This window comes from Prionailurus bengalensis, chromosome E4, assembly GCF_016509475.1.
Source record: "Prionailurus bengalensis isolate Pbe53 chromosome E4, Fcat_Pben_1.1_paternal_pri, whole genome shotgun sequence".
In the NCBI taxonomy this organism is placed as follows: domain Eukaryota; kingdom Metazoa; phylum Chordata; class Mammalia; order Carnivora; family Felidae; genus Prionailurus; species Prionailurus bengalensis.
Window position 1 is genome coordinate 14,472,035 of NC_057360.1, and position 20,140 is coordinate 14,492,174.

The 20,140-nt window shown below is 42.9% G+C and overlaps 1 protein-coding gene and 1 non-coding gene across 2 annotated transcripts in view; both read left to right on the plus strand.

Annotated features, from left to right (window-relative positions):
* CE4H1orf105 (chromosome E4 C1orf105 homolog) overlaps nt 1–16,975 on the plus strand; it is a 55,762-nt gene extending 38,787 nt beyond the window's left edge. Inside the window, exon 7 of the mRNA XM_043568989.1 lies at nt 16,645–16,975. Coding sequence (XP_043424924.1) covers nt 16,645–16,766 — 122 coding nt within the window. The 3' untranslated portion in view covers nt 16,767–16,975. The remainder of the gene's footprint in view (nt 1–16,644) is intronic.
* LOC122476680 lies at nt 2,780–2,886 on the plus strand. The gene has a single exon (XR_006295592.1). It is a non-coding gene; the product is annotated as a U6 spliceosomal RNA (small nuclear RNA).
* Nucleotides 16,976–20,140: the final 3,165 nt, after the last annotated feature.

Here is a 20,140-nt window from a genome sequence, read left to right on the forward strand (position 1 = left end):
TACAAGTGGTATTAGGTATTAGGAACTTGTTTCCATTGGAGAAATAACACAGAGAGACATAATTGAAGAGCATGTGGATGGGCCAATATGTAAATAAGCATGAGTTACTCTCCACTATAAATCCCCAGTGATACCAACAATAGTATATGACATATAATATGGTGCTCCATAGCACCAGCCGCCCAGCTCTCTGGACAAGAACAAAGATGCAATTGTATAACTTTGCCGGAAAAGTTGGTCAGAGAAGAAATAGCCATATTTACCCCCACAGATGTTATCTTTCCCTTGCAAAGTCTTTGGCGAGGCATTTCACTTCCTGGCCAGTAAACTGCAGAATAGCAGAGTTAGGCATTTGCTGGTGTTTGCTGTTTCAAGGAATACTTGTTCCTAAATCCCTTGGGATTGGCTTCTACTTGGTCCTGTGTAACAGAAAGCATCTTATGGGTCACATAGCCAAAGAGTCAGGAAACCCTTGCTTCCTAGACTCTCACATTGAGAAAATTAGGTAAAGAGTAAGGCATGCATGCAACAACAAGATTTTGGCTAACATTAGTTGGCTCTGAGGAGTGGGACTGTATGGCTGGAGCACAGAAATTGGCAGAGGGAGGATATATTTCATAGTATTCCTTTATTCTTTGAATAAATAATTTTATTTTTATTTTTTAAATTTCATTTCTCAGGTTATTTATTTTGAGAGAGAGAAAGCATAAGCAGGGAAGGGTCAGAGAGAGAGAGAGAGAGAGAGAGTAAGAGAGAAAATCCCAAGCAGGCTCCACACTGTCTAGCCCAACGCAGGGCTAGAATTCAAGAACCGTGAGATCACGACCTGAGCTAAAATCAAGAGTCAGACACTTAACTGACTGAGCCACCCAGGCGCCCCTATTCTTTGAATTTTAAACCACATGAATGTTTCACTGACTCAAAAACAAAACAAGATGGAACAAGCAAACAAATAAAAACTTTGAAAAGTGACCAGGGCTATCTAGCTTTGGATAAACTATCAATGTAATTATTTGTCTTCGTGAACATGGACAACACGGTGCTTGCAAACGGCAAACGTTAGGCAAGCATCCAGCGCAAAGATAAATTTTATCTCCAGCCCTTGGAAATTTTGCTATCAAAATGCTAGTACCGGCAAATAGAAACCTTGCTTCAGCTTATGTAGCATTTCAAACTTCTGAAGAACTTTGTCTTGTTTTTCCTCTCTCTTTGTCTCAAATTTACCATTGTTCTCTTAGCGTGAAAGGAGAGCGATGAACGATGAACGGTGCACACAATGCTCTCCATTTAGCAAAGGCAGTCCTTCCCTGGCATCTTTACAAAAAGTCTTCATTTTATTGTAACAAGTGTACCTGGTTCTTTTTTATGAAGCTGCCTACACAGGGCTAGTCCGTCTTGCACAAAACCCATGAAATATTTGATTGCACCACCCATGTTCCTCTTAGTCTTTTTTGAACTTCTGATCCTGAGGTTCTTTGGCCAATATGACACGACCCGGCCACCCTCTCTGGACCCACACAGGGCCACTCAAAACAAGGCACTCAGAGTGGAATCTCAAACTCCAGATGCACCTGGCCCAATGTGCCTGAGGGACTCTCAACCCCCCTCGTTCTGGATTATCTGCTTCCAGAAATGCAGACTGACCTGAAATTCATTTTCCTGGCAGCTGCGTGACTTTGTTCTCACCAACACTTGCCACCAACTAACGCTTTTTTTGCCCTTTTGGTGAAAATTGCTATTCTAACAGCTTTTCTCAGGCTGTTCATTTTTTCAAACCCGTACACACGACCCTACCTTCTTCTTATTAAGGTTCCTTTAGCCAGATTCCAGCCAGTGACCATCTTGCCAAACCTAGGTTTCAGTGAGTGTTAGTCCTCCCAGTCTTTGTAAGGAACAGGGCCAGGAACCAAGCCCCATGGAACAATTCTAGAGCCCTCCCTTTGGATCAGAGCTTCCCAAGGACCTCTTCTTTCATATGTAATTTATTCTGAGGATATTCAAACAGACAGAGAAATAGAATAATACCACAAAGAACACCTATATGTCCTCCACTTAGAGTCTGCAGTGGTCAATATTTTGCCACATTCCCTCTATCTACAAATCGCTTTACTGAACCATTTTAAAATAAAGACATCATGACATTTTACCACTGAATAGTTCAGCATGTAGCTCCAGAGTAAAAGAACTTTTAAAAAAAAATTATTTTTTTAATTAAAAAAAATTCTCCTTTAAAGGACAGTTTCTGTTATCACACACAACGAAAAGTGAATAATAATTCCTTATTTTTATCTCCACTCAGTCCATATTCAAGTTCCCCAGTTTGTTCCCAACATGTCTATTATGGCTGGTCTTCTCAAAGCCAAAAAAAATCAGGGAGGACACTTTGCAGTTTTGCTTGTTTTAATCTAAGCGAACTGTACCCCAACTTTCTTTTTCATGACATTGACCTGCTGCAAAGGCCAAGATAATTGTTTTATAAAAAAACCAAAACCTCTTTAAATACCACCCCTCTTCACGTTGTTCGTTTCATCTGCTGCTATCAAGTAAAGGCTATTTACTGGGTAATTATTATTTTTTCTTTTTTGTTCATCAAATTTGTATGTAACGACCTATTAGACCTTCTGATAAGTATGAGATAACATTCTTACCATATTGGGTTGATGCAACTGCAGAGATAAACCCAGAATTGTGATATTTTATAACTGTATAATTTTGGTCAAGTTACTTAACTTCTTTGAGTCCTGGTTTCCTGTGCCACATAATGAGGATAAACGTATCCGTCTTAGTAAAAGCAGCACATGTGCTAAAATTAGAAGGACAGAGAGAAGATTAGCGTGGTTCCTGCATGAGAATGACATGCAAATTTGTGAAGTGTCCCATATTTTTTAAGCTAAGCTCATATGTACATTTATTGGAAATTGAAAAATGTCCCCGCATAAGAGTTTTCTAATTTATATTACCACTACAAATGCATGCATGTGCCTATTACTCTCAGCCTCAACAACGACTGTAATAATTTTTATTTTAAAACTAATTTCAGAGATGAAAAATATCTCTGTGTCATTGAAATTTTTAGTTCTCTAATTATGAGACTGAACTTGTTTTCATATGCTTAACGGTCCTCGTATATATTTTTTTGTGATTGTTCAGCTTTTAAACCCATTTTCTATCATGACCCATTAGTTTTTAAAGAATAAGATGTTTAATTATTCAGATGGCAAAAAAAAAATCTTATGAGAAATGATACAATTGTGCTCAAGGTTTCCACTTAGAGTCTCTGACCACAGGAGCAAACACATGTTTTCATTTAACATTTGGAAATCTGATAAACTAACATTTACCAACCTCATACTGGATGTTGATAAAGAGGGTAATCAGATAAGTTTTTACTGTGTTCTCTACTACATGGTCAACACTGTTAGTGAGTTCACATTTGATCTTTACAATAACCCTTCAAAATGGTTAGGGTTATTATCTCCAAATATGAGTGAAGAAATTGGATCTCACAAAGGCTAAATAACTCACACTTTGGAACTTGAACTTGGGTCTTTCTGAGTATGTAGTCGGAAATTGAGCTTGGGTCTTTCTGAGCACATACCTCCTTCCTCTATCACAGAAGCTCCTTCCTCTATCCTACTCTGCCTCTGATTGTGAACAGTGTCCATCTCTTGGTCAACACAATATCTAAGATTTCCTATCAACCGATCACCTCAACCTTGTTAGAATTATGTTCAAAATAGCAGTTCTCTCCATGGAATCCTCTACCATCTGAGGGATAAAACTGGCTTTAAACCAAACAAAACCCAGCCTCATCGTGTTGGGTTTTCCCAGAGTGGGAAATGACACGTGCTGGCATCAAACAGAGGCCTTTCTTCTTTTAGCCTGTTAGACATTCGAGGTTACTGGATTGTGTCATGTCTGTGGACTGATAGCGCAGAGAGGAGCCAGAGGAGGTAGGTCCTGGTGTGAAGCTTGCCCACCGGGATAGACAAGGCTTCAAAGGTGGGTGGTAGAGAGTAGGAAGGCAGACTAGACCCAAGAGAGTGGCAAAGGCAGTGAACAAGTCTTATACCTGTCAGCCCTAGAGTTTTGGTCAGCAATTGGAGTCCTAACAAAGTGGAGTGCAGCAGTAGAGAGGGAGGTAGAGATGTGTGTGGAGATGGGGAAAGAGATACTTGGAAATGTCAAGAGCAGGAGTTCAGTATCTTGGAAGTCTGGTCATCTGTGGTAAAGCCCAGTCACGAGACGAGATCTAAGGGGCTGCCTGAGGAAGGGGCTGACCAGAGCAAAACTGGGAAATCCAGGAATTCTCAGTGGAGCCATATCATGATCTCTGGGGGTAGAGAGGTGCATTTAGAAGTTGCATTCAGGGCACCTGGATGGCTTAGTTGGTTAAATGTTTGACTTCAGCTCAGTTCATGATCTCACAGTTGGTGAGGTTGAGCCCCACATCAGGCTCTCCACTCTCGGTGCAGAGTCTGCTTTGAATCCTCTGTCTCCCTCTCTCTCTGCCCCTCCCCCCTCTCAAAAATAAACATTTATTTATTTTAATATGAAATTTATTGTCAAATTGGTTTCCATACAACACCCAGTGCTCATCCCAACAAGTGCCCTCCTCAATACCCATCACCCACCCTCTCCTCCCTCCCACCCCCCATCAACCCTCAGTTTGTTCTCAGTTTTTAAGAGTCTCTCATGGTTTGGCTCCCTCCCTCTCTAACCTTTTTTTTTTCTTCCCCTCCCCATGGACTTCTGTTAAGTTTCTCAGGATCCACATAGGAGTGAAAACATATGGTATCTGTATTTCTCTGTATGGCTTATTTCACTTAGCATAACACTCTCCAGTGCCATCCATGTTGCTACAAAAGGCCATATTTCATTCTTTCTCATTGCAGCGTAGTATTCCACTGTGTATATAAACCACAATTTCTTTATCCATTCATCAGTTGATGGACATTTATTTAGGCCCTTTCCATAATTTGGCTACTGTTGAAAGTAGGCATAAGTGCCCCTATGCATCAGCACTCCTGTATCCCTTCAGTAAATTCCTAGCAGTGCTATTGCTGGGTCATAGGGTAGATCTATTTTTAATTTTCAAAAATAAACATTTAAAAAAATTTTTTTGAAGAAGTTGCATTCAATATTGAAATATTTTGCATATATACACATGCATTTAAAACAAACATAACTACGTTAATAGTAGAAAATAATGAAAGTCAATCTGACTAAAGTCTTTTTAGCTGGTGAGGATGTGCAGAAACTGGACTGAGCTAAAAACTATTATCTTTTGCATATTAGTGATTATCAGAGGGGCTGTAAAATTTTTATGTTAAAGAGGGCATCAGTTTCAATATTGAGAAACAGAAGAGAAATAGAAGGTGTCCAGTTCTGGGAGCAGGCCTCTGTGCCCCCTAGGGCCATCAGTTAGCCTAGGGCTTTTCTCCATTTGATTTACTTTAATTTAATAAATATTTGCTGAAAACGTACCAAGCAACAGGCATCACGTTGGGTGCTGTAGATACAACCCAATTAATATAATCATTTTTTGTCCTTGAGAAGTTTGTGATCTAACTGGACAGTAGAGGCAGGCTGACAGATAATCACAATGACATGTTAGAAGTGCTGTGATGGAGGTATGCACAGGAGAGAAGAAGGGGTCTCTAGCCTGAGCTACAGGGTTTCCTAGAACAATTGTCCATAAGCTAATTTTAAAGAGCCATTGCTACTGTCTTTAGTGCAAAGGGGCAGCCTCTACGGGGGGATGAACCATAGCGGATACAAGCATGGGCACTGCGCTCATGTTGGCGGAGTTCCCTTGGGATGGTACTTCCATCTTGGTACATGATGGTACCAGGGCACAAGAACGGATAAGACGGTACATCCATCAAGATGGTGCTAGTGTACCTACCACATAGGGTTGCCGTAAGGATTAAGTGGAGTGATTATGTACAGCACCTGAGCACATAGCTCTCAGTAAATATTAGTTATTAACCAGCTGTAAACGTAGTATGACCTGACGGATCTGAAACTGTGCTTGGAATGCTTTTAGTTAGATCTAAGGGGCTGCCTGAGGAAGGGGCTGACCAGAGCAAAACTGGGAAATCCAGGAAAACCCAGGAAAAAGGGTTCTTTCTATGCTTAGAGATTTCCTTCCAAAGCTGGTCTAAGGTTTTCTGTGTCTCCACTTGTAGAATATTACACAAGAGTCAACAGGGATAATGTATTAAGCAGCTGACAAAGAAGTAAGAAATGTGGCAGTGTTGGTTTTAAAAGGAGTTAATGTTTAACAAGAAGGGATCTCAGCCCAACCCAACATTTGCTTTCATTCATTAACTATTTCATTCATTCTTTGAGTTCCTAAAACATACCAGACTCTATGCTTCATGGAAGCCTTACAAAGATGATTTATAGATAATAGTTTTTAGTTAGAACTCACAGTCTAATGAGAGAGACAGATATGCAAACAAAGCATTACAACACCATATGATAGGTGTAATCATAAAGGCACGTACAAAATACCAGCTATGATATTATGCGGATGTGCAATACTTACTCAGCAGGCTAAAGAAAAACATGACCAGAACTGGGTTTGAGAAACAAACAGCTGAGTGGAAGGAGGAAAGACCAGTTGGAGGGAGACCAGGTAGAGGCTTTTGCAAAAATCCAGGCAAGGTTGGTAAATCTTTTTAACTTCTAGCTGAATATACAGTTGGACCCTATGAAGAGAGACTAGACTGGAGGTTCATTTCTAGGAGTCAACAGTCTGACGGTGGTATTTGAAGCTAATGGTATCAGTGAGATAATTCAAGGAGACGGTGTTGTGCTGCAGCGTGTAAAGAGAGGGACCCAAGTGGGTAGGCTTGGAGAATGTCAACAAAGGATTAGAAAGAGAAGGTTGACAATTAAACTGAGAAGAAACCAGGAGAAAGTGTCCCAGAGACCAAGGGCAGAGTTTTAGGAAATAGGAGGTTCCCAAGGGGTGCCAGATAACACAGGAAGTCCAACAGGAAAGGAGTGAAAAAGAGTTACCAGATATAATTAAGATGCTAGTAAGCTAGTCACAGCACTGGGGGCTCCAGAAGAATTGGGACTGCAATGAGTTGCAGAAAGAAGGAAGTTTGGTGACGAGGAGCAGAGGCGAGGATGAGAAATAGATACCTCTGATGTGGGAGAGAAAGGAGCCTAGGTGGAGCCAAGCCCATGGGCACCTGAGCATTCTACTGCTTTGTCTCTGAGTTGCTTTTACTATAAGACATTTTGTAAAAATAAATAAATAAATAAAATAAATAAATAAATAAGTAATTATGGTTTAGGAATTTCATGGGCAGCATCTGAAAAATGTATCTTCTTGTGTTGCCTGCAACCTGGCTACTCGCCCCGTGCTCGCTTTTCTCCCTGGCCTCAGCACACCCACACCAGAGGCTCAGGGACCACAAGGAAGACTGAAGAGAAGCCTGCTCTCTAGCTCAGGGCGCTCCTCCAGTATCCTTTCCTCTGCCTGCTCTACTCCTCACACATCAGCTCCTCTCCTTTCTGACCCACTTGGCTTCACATCTTGGCTCCTACTTCTAGCGTCTCTGTACCTCTGCCTGTTTGCTTTGGGCCTGTCACTGCGAACGCAGGCCTGAGCCCCTGCATCACCTCTAGCAGGTGCCAACAGTGACCTATATTTGTTAAGCCCCGAGTATAAGTCAGAGACGTGTGTAGGCATTGGAAGACACTGATGTAGAAGAAAGCTAAAATGCCTGCCCTTGCTGGAATTTACAGATAGTAGGGGAGATAAAGAATAAATAAATGATGGGCAAGGGCTCCCAGTCACCTTTCTTTCAGAAAAAGAACTTGCCGCCCCACGCCACCCCCCCCCCCCAATGAACCATAAGAGTGTAAACTCTTGGATCCCCTCTCCTAGCTGTGCTTGGGACTCTGATGTGCTACCCTAAGGTCCAAGGTCTCACTGGTGTCATAGCACATCCTCAGGCACTCAGGCCCCAAACGGTAGCCAATAATCACAGTGCTCTATCAGTGAAGTCAGATTCTGATTCTTCTCTGAGTGTAGATGATGAATTAGTCTCTTTGTTTGTTCCCATGTCCCTTTTCAGTGGCTTTCTCCCTCTGTGCCACCCTCATTCCACATACCCATCTTGCATTTTATTCCCAAAGGTCTAGGCTTTCTAATTAATTACTAGATGCTACTCAATCTAGAATGCCATCAATTAAAAATGTGCCATTATTTTATGCACTAATTAAGAAAAAATGTCCAGGATGAGGAATCAAATGGGGGGACCCCTACATAAAGCTGAGACATCTAAGGGCTATGCCTTCAGGGGTGCCTGGGTGGCTCAGTTGGTTAAGTGCCCAACTCTTGATGTCGGCTCAGGTCATGATCTCACAGTTCATGAGTTCAATCCCCACATCGGGCTGCATGCTGACCGTGCAGAGCCTGCTTGGGATTCTTTCTCTCTCCCTCTTTCTCTGCCCCTCCTGCGCTCGCTCTCTCTCTGTCAAAATAAATAAATAAAATAAATATACTTTTTTAAAAAGGGGGCTATACCTTCACTATCGAGGTAAATGAGAAATAAACTTGCCAAACAGGGAGAGACAGCAAAAACAATCTGGCATGTTTCTGTTGTGGCACTGGTGGAGAAAGGGTGAGAAACATCTCATCTGAGAAGTTAAACTACAAGCTGGCACTCACACAAGTGGTCGAAGTTCACACGACTAGCGTGGCTCAAATGTTCTCAATCTGAGAATTTAATCTGAAGTGGTATCAGGGTGACTGGCAGAAGCAAAAGTAAATCTTCAGAACCAAGGTTCACAATGCCCGTGTGACGGCCCACCTATTCTAGCATTAGTCAAAGTCAGTACATTTCTAATGCGACCAAAGGACACCAGGCATCTGGTAGACTTCGTTGCATAGGAATTTGGCCTCTGATCTCTTTCTTATGAATTTAAATTATAAAGACAATATTGTGTATACTGTGACCACTTCAAAATTACAGATGGAGAGGGGAGCCTGGGTGGCTCAGTCGGTTAAGCATCCTACTTCGGCTCAGGTCATGATCTCACAGTCCGTGAGTTTAAGCCCCACGTCGGGCTCTGTGCTGACCGCTCAGAGCCTGGAGCCTGCTTCGGATTCTGTGTCTCCCTTTCTCTAACCCTCCCCCGTTCATGCTCTATCTCTCTCTGTCTCAAAAATAAATAAACATTAAAAAAAATTTTTTTTAATTACAGATGGAGAAATTAAGGTTTACATAGCATATAAACCATGGCACTGGGTTGCTATCTAGTGCTCCCCAAAACCATTTCTTTTTCCCTGAAAGATCAGAACCTGTCTCTGTCTGGCATCTTGGGCTCTTTCTGAAATGAGGGAGGGCTAGATGGTATCATAAGCCGCTGGGGCCAGGAGTCCTAATTATTGACAAAACCTCCCTAGGGACTAACTCTGGGCTCTACAACCAGTAGTTATGCATGTTGGCAACGGTTTTGAGAGGAAACATAAAAACTGTTGTAAAAGAGAAACTAGGCGGAAAGGGTAGAATTCTAAGTTTTTCTGCTGAAAGGAACCCCAGAGACCATCCAGTCCAATTCCTTGGGCCATCTGGCAGGGCTGCTATCACATTAGATCTTTGCAGGGCTCAACCTTTTGTGTAACTCAGGTCTCTGTTTAAATGCCACCTCCTCAGAGAAGACCCCTTGCTTATCTCATCATCTAAAATAGCCTACCTACAACCCAGGATGCTTAATCCTTTATTCTGCTCCTTTTAGTCATAACAATTATCACTATCCATCATCGTCTGAAATAATTAGTTAATTGTGCATTTGCTTGCTTTCTGTCCTCCCAGCAGAATATAGAAACATTGTTCGACTTCATAAACCCAGAGCCAGGACAGTACCCAGTCCCGAATAGAAACTCAAACCTGTGTGCTGAATGACTGAACAGTGAATGAATCAATGAAGAAAATAAGGACAATAGCTGTAATAATTTCAATCTCAGACAAATGAAATTCTATTATCAGGTTTAGACTAGACTTTAAGTAATTTCTTTTCACGAGGGATCTAGTTGTAATGTTTCTATATCCCAGCCTTTAGCATGGTGCCTGCTTTATACAAGGCTCTCAGTAAATGTCTGCTGGATGGAACAGTGTACATCATATGTCTCTTAATGATGAGCTGCTTGAATTCTCTGGAAAAGGGAGAAGGCTAATCATCAGGGGACAATGATAAATGTGATATTATTAACCAAAAAAAAAAAAGTTTGGGAAATCAAATAGATTTTAGATGGTATGAAAAATTGAAAGAGATGAAAGAATTAAAGATTTAAAATAATAGCTTAAAAATGAGAAGTGGAAAATCGTCGAGACTAGGAATGGAATACAGAAATTAAGGGAAAAGGAGATGTTCAAGATGTCATGATTATCCACGTTCTTTTCATCTGCTTTGTTAAATCATCAAGGGACTTTATAAAATCTTCTTCCAGGGGCTTTAAAACCAAGAGCACTTTCTCCCTGGCTGGGGTACTTGTGAATTGGCACCCAGAATGAGAGATAAACCAAAGGGCCTTTCTAACATCTTCAAGTCTTATGGCATTCTGAATTTGGAGTCTGAAAATCTGCACATTCATCACTCAGCAAACATTTACAGAGTGCTGCTAAATTCCAGGGAATAGTCAAGATCCTTTTGATTGCAGGTGACAAAAACTCAATGTATACCTTAAGAAAAAATGGAAGCACACTTGAAGGATCCTGGGTTTTCTCCCAGAGCAACCAAACCACAAAAAGGCCAGAGATGCAACAGACCTCAGGAACCATTGAAGGCAGGGACCTAATACCGTGTGGATTCTTTCTCCATCTCTTTCTTCCTGGGAGTTGTCTCTCGCCCTCTGCTGTTGCAGACCATCTATTTCCATGTGGTGGAAATCTTTTACCACTACATGCGTAATGGTATAATAATAACTACACGCATCTTCTAATATTTACCTTCACAGTTGTTAGCCACTGTAATTCCAAGCCCCAAAATCCAGGACAAGGCACCTAACCCAACTTGGAAAGGAATCTTATCATCAAGCAATCAGTTATGACCACTGGGGTAAGATTAAATAAGAACTCCATAAAGATAAAGCGGTGGGTTGGGGCGCCTGGGTGGCGCAGTCGGTTAAGCGTCCGACTTCAGCCAGGTCACGATCTCGCGGTCCGTGAGTTCGAGCCCCGCGTCAGGCTCTGGGCTGATGGCTCGGAGCCTGGAGCCTGTTTCCGATGCTGTGTCTCCCTCTCTCTCTGCCCCTCCCCCGTTCATGCTCTGTCTCTCTCTGTCCCAAAAATAAATAAAAAACGTTGAAAAAAAATTAAAAAAAAAATATATAAAGCGGTGGGAGGAGAGAGACACAGTTTTTAAAGGCTGGGTGGGGCTCAGTGGGCAATACCATACTCGCTCATCAGGTCCTGTCACTGTATTAGACCCTGGTTAGCCCTTGTGAAACAAAGGTGGCTAAACTCTGATACCTGTAAAAGCTGGTGTCCTCAACTGCTGCACTACACAAAAATGCTGTCAATGATCTCAGAGAGTCTGAATGAAATGCTGTGTCTAGGAGCAGCGGAAACTGGCATCTCTTTGACAAGGCTGCCCTCGTTTTCTTTGCACAAGGCACATGCTGTCTGTACAGTTCAGAAGGCTCACCTGTCACTTACAGTTAGTGGTGACTGTGGAGGTGAAGGTGATACTTGGGGAACTGGTTTGTCAACCCTTGGGCGTCTGGAAAAGAGGTCAATATGACACTGCCTGGGGATGGCCAGGATGAAGTAGGAAATAAGCAGAGTAGATGGACAGAAGGAAAGAAAGAAAAGAAAAACAGGAGAAGAGTGCTGTTAATGGAGTTAATGAAAAATTAATGTAAAATGAATTTGAAAGTTCACTTCCTCTCAGCTCTCCATGTCTTCCGCCATTCACAAATGAGAACGATAGGCTCTCCCCAAAAATACTGAGAGATAAAGATTTCTGATCCGGGACTCTCCGATCACACACTGTCCCTTTTGCTCTGCGGCTGTCTGCCCAGCATATCCCCCAGAGCAGTGCCTGGTGTGAAAGGGGGTACGAGACTGAATGAGTTATTCATGCCCTAGCTTTGTTTCCATGACAACTGATCCTCAGGCATTGCATTTAGGCCCTTAAAACTTACAATTTCCCAAGGAGAAATTTGTATGTTTCAGAAAGGGATGGAATGGATTTATGATCACATAGCTGGGCTTTTCAGAGATTTTCCAAAGGGCTGACATTTCTTCTAGAGATATTTCCATGTTCAGTGCTTAAAGTAATAGTGATTCTTCCCTGATGACTTGAAATCAAAACTCTTCACCTTTCCCTTTAGAAAATAGCTGCAGCCCAAGGCATCTGGCTGGCTCAGCTGGAAGAGCATGTGACTTTTGATCGTGGGATCGGGAGTTTGAGCCCCATGTTAGGTGTAGAGATTACTTAAAAAAATAAATTAATTAAATAAACTTAAAAAAAGAAAGAAAGAAAGAAAATGACCATAGCCCAACAACTCCCAAATAGGCCTTAACATCACAGGCTAGAGTGTGCCTAGTCATTTGTTAGTCAAATGGGAAAGTTAAGTAATGGATTGGTGAGAACTGGTTTAGTCAGATGACCCACATCAGGAGCCATTTCTCATCTCCCTGGACCGGAGTAGCTGTGTAGAATTGGACCATTTCAGGGGAAGATGTGTTTTAGGATGTCCTACAAGTCAAAAGATGCATGTGGCAACAATCACGGAGGAGATGGAGGTATTCAGGGAAATGAAGACGATAAACACCCACATTGTACGAGTATCAGTGACTGACTTTGAGCAACTCTATTAGGCACGAAGGAGGAAACCACGACTTAACCATCTCTGTATAGCTAGCCAGCATGGTGTCTGGCACATAGCAGGTACTTGGTAATTTGGGTTGATGACGGAATAAAAGTAACGTTTGATTATTTGCAAGCATATCTCAGGTGCTGTGCATAATCTGGGCCTTCCTAAAGGCCTAAAGGCCCTCTAGGAATGAAAGAAATCCTTTTTGCTTTTTTTTTAACTATCCCTCATTTAACTCTGATTTGATTTTTCTTAATTGTGCTCCTCGTTAACAAGGAATTTGGTTCTAAAAAAACTGGCCCCAAGTGAAATAGAGAAAAGGAGGAGTAACTTATTCTGGGATCTAGAAACTGAGCGTAGGCTAGGCATTCCTGGGGATTCCCAGCAAAACTTCCGGTTGAAACAATGGGAAAATGTCTTGCAGAGTTATCTTCACTGAGGAACTATGTGATCACCATAGAAGGGCAAAAAGTCTAGTCAATGTGGACTTCTCTGTGCATTCCTTCCAATTTGTAAACTCCCTAGGCCTTATGTAATAGAAATCTGGGGTTTCTCAAAAGGAGAGACCCCTTGCATATGCATGGGGATTGCTGGGGTAAACTGGCTTCAAGTTGAAAAACAAGAAGAAGATAAACAATGAGAATTACATTGCATTTGTGACTGAAAAAGAGCAATATAAGATATGTTTGTGGCTTGGCAGCTGAAAACAGAGTCTCTGGTGGTGTCCTGGCTGGATTTGTATCTTGACACTACACCTTACTGCTGCCATGTGGCTTTGAGCCAAGACTGTTGTGGCACTGACATGCGTCACATCAAGAAAAATACCCCAAATTTGCCTGGCACATCATAAGTGCTCAGCAACTATCAATGAATCTTATTATTCTTATTTTAAAATGCTTTCTAAGTCACAGCTGTAATAAGGTTAAATACTGCTAAAATACTTCACTGGTTCCTCGTTATTCCCCTAGCTGAATTGCAAGTCCTTTAGCATGTCCTACAGAACATTCCAGGGCTGGCCTCTACTTACTCATCTCCTACCACTCCTCCCTGATCAAACCCTAAGCTCCAGTTTTACCTAGAGCTCCTCGAAGTATTTTGTTCCTTTACATCTCTACACATTTTCCCTCTCTTCTGCTCGAAATATTGTTTCTCCATTCACTTGCCTGGATCGTGTCTATTTGTCCCTAAATTAGCCCCAATCCCACCTCTTCCAGGGAGCTCCCCCACTACCATGACTAGAGTGGCTTAGGGACCCCTCCCACAATCCCCAAGTTCTAGTGCATCACGTTTCCATCTTGGCTTCTCTTCCCCACCTCCCCTGCTCCCCCCCAACCCCCCAACCAAGGATTGTGTGCTCCTTGTCAGGGAAGAAACGACATCTTGTTCTTCAGAGTATCTCCAGCATGTATCCCAGAGAAGGTATTCCAAAAAATGCTCAGTATCTTTATAATAGAGGAGGCTTACAAATGAAATATCCTAGAAAGATCAGCAGAGATAAAGAACTGAAGCCACGAGAGATGGAAATAGAGAAAACAAAATTATGTAATGCCCTTACCTCTCACCCCACTTCTGTACCCTCACACGTGAGGGCCCAGGATTCTCCTTTATTGTTTTCCATTCTCAAGTTCCCCTTAAGGGAATGTTGTCAGGAGTCACATTCTCCGTGACCCAGGTCTTTGAGGCTGTTACCTGACCCTGCTTCATTTCCTGGGAGCAACCACAGCGTCAGTGCCGATCCTCAACAGGAAATTCTGAGCACTCACAGTTTCAAGCCTTTTTAAGCTGATTATGGTTCTTAGAAGTAAGGGATCCAAGGCTTTCCATAATCTAGACAATGCAGAGTCTGTCTTTTAAACTATCCAGTACTGGATAAGTAAGAATTAATTGCCTTTACCTTTTCTAAAAAGCCTCGAGGGCCACAGCTAATCCTTTAAATGTTCCTGTGGTTACAAATGCCATCCTGTTGCACACTTATTGGGAAAGTGATAGCTCAAGGTCACTCAGTAGAACCAGGGGGTCAGACCAACTCCAGCCACAGGTGAACTAGGCTGTCGTAACTTAAGTCAGTCTATTTTTTCCTTTGGCATTTTTCATTCTGGACACAACCATGGAATTCAACTGGAACAGGAGGCAAGATAATGATGAGAAAATCATATATTTGAACAAGATTTTAAAAATAAACAAAAGATTAGTAGCATTTATGAAATCTCTATGAACCTGTTCCCAGAAATCCGGAAGGTTCTAGCAAAAGCAAATGCCTTTCACTACCCAAGGGAGTTTCTGTACTATGTTCCTTTCTCTGGCGTGAAACCCCCCAAGGATGCAGGGTAAAAGTTAGGAAAAGAGATAGAGGAAGAAAAGTATTTCTAAAGAGATAGGGGCTTGATTTTTTCTGTCATTTAGTAAAGATTTCATTTTCAGATGAATTCCTTACGAGCTTCTGAAATACCTTTGTTAGGATGTTTGATCATGACAAATGGGAGAGATTTCAGAATATTTCAATCTTGGATCTCCTGGGTGGCTCAGTCAGTTGAGTGTCCAACTCTTGATTTTGGTCAGGTCATGATCTCATGGTTTGTGAGTTCAAGCCCTGCCTCGGGCTCTCCTCTCCTCCTCCTTCTCTCCTTCTCCTCTCTCTCTCTCCTTCTCTCTCTGCCCCTCCCCTGCTTGTTCTCTCTCCCTCTCTCTCCCTCTCTCTCTCTCTCAAAATAAATAAATAACGTTAAAAAAAATTATTTCAATCTCAAGTGCAGATAGACCCAAAGCTTCTCATCTGTCTTAGCAGTAAGTAGAAGGATGGTCAGGGAGTGGTTCAATGAGGTCTCTCTGATCCAGAGATCATGTATCACCTATCATTAGGGCTCTTATAACTACTACAAGATCTGTCGTTTAGTAGATGTTCACCAACTTTAGCTGAAAAAAAATTGTGAATGCATGGCATATCCAGAGAAGGAATCATGGTCTCTTATTTTCAGTTCTCAAAGGGAAAAAAATTTTTGTAGAATTTGCCAATGGTGTAAATACTCCACACATGGCCATCTTATTTTTAAAACTTTTTAAAGTTTATTTATTTTGTGTGAGAGAGAGAGAAAGCATGAGCGGGGAGAGGCAGAGAGAGAGGGAAAGAGAGAGAATCCTAAGCAGGCCCCCCACTGTCAGTGCAGAGCCCAATGTGGGGCTGGAACCCACAAATTGCGAGATCATGACCTGAGCCAAAGTCAGACGCTAAACTGACTGAGCCACCCAGGCACCTCACACATGGCCATTTAAAAATCATTTTTTTTAATGTTTATTTATTTTTGAGGGTGGGGATCAGGGGAGGGGCAGAAAGAGAGGGAGACACAGAAAGCAAAACAGGCTCCAGGCTCTGAGCTGTCAGCCCAGAGCCCGATGCGGGGCTCAAACCCACGCACTGAGATTATGACCTGATCTGAAGTTGGATACACAACCAATTGAGCCACCCAGGTGCCCCACGCTTGGCCATTTTAAAGCTTAACAACAAGCTTATCAATTTTCTAAAAATTTAACCATCAGCTTTCATGACCAATAGGAGTTGTTTCCAGCACACTTGTGGCAGTACGCTCTTGGCTCTCTTTGTACACACAGGCAGGGCACAACTGAGTGTTTTCAATGTATTTGGCTCTCAGAGGGGAAAAAGAGGGTCCTGGATTAAGTTGGGGGTGGCTTGCAAACAGAAATTCTGCAATATGATGATGCATCTTGCATAGAAAAGCACATCGGTGGTGTCCTGTGGAAATTGCCAGGGGTCAGAATAGTTTTCTGTCTCGACCTACTAGGAAAAATTGAAGAAGTACTTATCGACCCCTACTCTGCACGCTGCCTGCCTCCTCCTCTAAGCAAAGAAGAAAGGAACCTGAGAATTCGCAAGCCCTCTTCAACAGGGCTAAGGTTCATGTGAACAAGTAAGAAACCCTCATCCAGGTATGAGTGTGCTCAAATCACAGTCACCAAGTTAAAATGTCTTTGTAATGTGGAGGGTAGACCAAAGAGCGTTGTTTCTTATTACCTAAACAGTGTATCAATACCAGGAATACTTTCCTTTCCTCTTTGGTAATAAACATTCTTCGTTAAGACAAATAGATAATTATTTCCATTCTCCCACAATTTACATCACTCATAGAGTTTTTGTTCAAAGTTTCTCCATTTCTCATGTTGCTAAGTTAATAGGTCTCCTTGCTTGTGAGTGCTTAGGATGGGTGTTCTGTGGGATGTGTTTGTTAGAGACACACATAGTCAGCCACCGTGAGTCCTTTCAGCCAATACATCTTCTCCACTGCCCACTGGATGGATCTGGAGCCTGATGCAAGGGTTTTGGTTATGGAGTGCACAAATGCCCCTGGGCCCACGTTCCACCTGCAGCACGTGTACTTTCTCCCCAGTTCTGTCCTGTCTGGGAGGTGGGAGCCCTGGATGGGGTGGGAAAGGTGAGAGCCAAGCCAGCAAGGCTCTGTAAGGCACATACCTTCCCTACCACACAAATAAGCATCATGTAAAAGACAAGTCTCACGTCAACTATGCTTCAGTTGAAACAAAAGAAAATAAAACTGGACAGGTCTCTGGGGCGCCTGGGTGGCGCAGTCGGTTAAGCGTCCGACTTCAGCCAGGTCACGATCTCGCGGTCCGTGAGTTCGAGCCCCGCGTCAGGCTCTGGGCTGATGGCTCGGAGCCTGGAGCCTGCTTCCGATTCTGTGTCTCCCTCTCTCTCTGCCCCTCCCCCGTTCATGCTCTGTCTCTCTCTGTCCCAAAAATAAATAAATGTTGAAAAAAAAAAACTGGACAGGTCTCAGACTACTTTTCTCTTTACAGATTCTCTTCTACATCACTCATCTCAATCAACTTTTTGCATGTCACTTGATCCCTGGAGATCTACCCTTGGTTTTCCTAGACTTCACTTTACTAATTGTTCTCTTTCATTTTTTCCGAAGATCATTCTTTGGAATCCCCCTGCCACGTTTGGGTTGGCTCCTCTCAGTTTGGCAAAAGAGATAACAGAAAGATCTGAGAAGTCAAGGGGTATGGGTTTGGCCCTTGACCCTTTCACTTGCTGGCTGTGTGACTTTGGGCAAGCGACTTGACCTCTCTAAGCCTCAGCTTCCTCATCTGCAAAACAAGGTCACTATGAGTCCTTTTCTTACAAGTGGTGTCAAGCAAAAGTGAGAACACATGTGCCAAACTCCTAGCAAATATCTCTGTGGCAGACACTTAAATATGTTAGCCCTTCATGATGTTACTTCTGTCCTTGACACTATTGTTCTCATTGGTAGAAGTGGAGTTTTCATGGCACAACGTTGCCTCGAGTGTCTTGGGTGAGACCCACACCCCAGCCCTAGCCTGGCTCTACCTCCAGAGATTCCCATGGCCCACATCCCCGAGCTTGTAGAATGGAGGCCAAATGTACCTCCAAGCACAGAGCTGTGTGATAATCTGTCCCTTGAGATGTTCTGCGAGTTTATTTTGGATACGAAAATCCTTAATGATCCTTTTATTTTGTTTGCCCTGTGCTCTGTTATTGCTGATATGAAAGTATGTCTAGAAAATAGAAGCCTTTTCTTCAATTTACACTTGAGAAACACTGACTTCTTTTTTTATTGTTATTATTTCTAATGTTTATTTATTTTTGAGAGAGAGAGAGAGACAGAGTGTGGGCAAGGGGTAGAGAGAGAAGGAGACACAGAATCCGAAGCAGGATCCAGGCTGCGAGCTGTCAGCACAGAGCCCCATGTGGGGCTCAAACTCATGAACTGTGAGATCATGACCTGAGCCAAAGTCTGACACTTAACTGACTGAACCACCCAGGCACCCCTCTATTTTTTTTTAATGTTTTATTTATTGTTGAGAGAGAGAGAGACAGAGACAGAGCATGAGCCGGGGAAGGGCAGAGAGACAGGGAGACACAGAATCTGAAGCAGGCTCCAGGCTCTGAGCTGTCAGCACAGAGCCTGACTCAGGGCTCGAACTCACAAGCTATGAGATCATGACTTGAGCTGAAGTCGGACGCTTAACTGACTGAGCCACCCAGGCAGCCCCCTTTTTTTAGTTTATTTATGTATTTTGAGAGAGAGAGAGAGAGAGTGAGAGAGTGTGTACAGTGGGGAAGGGGCAGAGAGAAAGAGAGAGAGACAGAGGAGAGAGAGAGAGAGAGAGAGAGAGAGAGAGAGAATCCCAAGCAAGCTCCTCACTGTCAGTGCAGAGCCTGATGTGGGGCTCGATCCCACAAACCATGACATCGTGACCTGAGTTGAAATCAAGAGTTGGACACCTAACCAAGCCACCCAGGCGCCCCAATAAACACTGACTACTTGGACTTTAAAATGAATGATGGCCATTATAACAATGACAATAATGAATGGTTTTATTATTTGTTTCCCCTGTAAGAAGCTGAATTAGGGATAGGCAAGATGGCCTCTTATACTTCTTGTAATTAAAGGAGTCCAGAGCCCTGCTGGAAAGCCCTACCTGTTTTACTTTTCTCCATTTGTTCTGGGGAAATAGCCAAGCTCCTAAAATAGGACAGATGCTGCCTGGAATTGTCAGGTCTGGATGCCCTTGAACACTGCAGCCGGACTCATCTGTCAGGAGCAGAGTTTTGAGCTTACCTTCAAGATCGAAAATGCCCTTGGATTTTTCCAAGTACATGAAAAGAGATTCCATGTACGCAGTCGTGTATAACCCTGTATGTCAGGAATGAAACCATACATTCTAGGTACTCTGACAACAGACTCGAGAGGCATTTGAGAGACTGGAGAAGGCAGGGGACAGCCAGGAAGAAAGGCCAAGAGGAATACCTGAGGTTTTCCAACAGCAGGAAAGGTCACTGCCCAGGTCACCAGTGTGAGGGCTCCCAGCAGTCCCTGCAGCACTGTGAACTGTTCATTGCTCTTAGCCCGCAGCCTATCTCCTCCCTGTCCCACACCCAGCCCTTCCTGTAAGTCATGACCCTTCCTCAATCTCTGGACACTCTGTTCTCTTCAGTACCAAATGGGGGAAAGAGTACACTTGGCAAAGGGTTCCCACAAGCTTGACACAGGGTCTGTGGTCCATTTCCCTCTGATACTTCTTTGGTCACATGTTGGGACCTGCCTGTTGCTATAAGGGCTGCTCAGAGCTGGTCCAATATTCCCATGGCCAAGTCTTAAGTCCTCCACCTGACCCTCGAGCAGCGAATGTGTATTTCACTGTTTCAAATTCAGCTTTGTGGTACGGCCTTAAGGAGTATGAGCTGGAAACACAAACGGTAAGATCTGAGAGATGGAAGATTCTCCGAAGTCATCT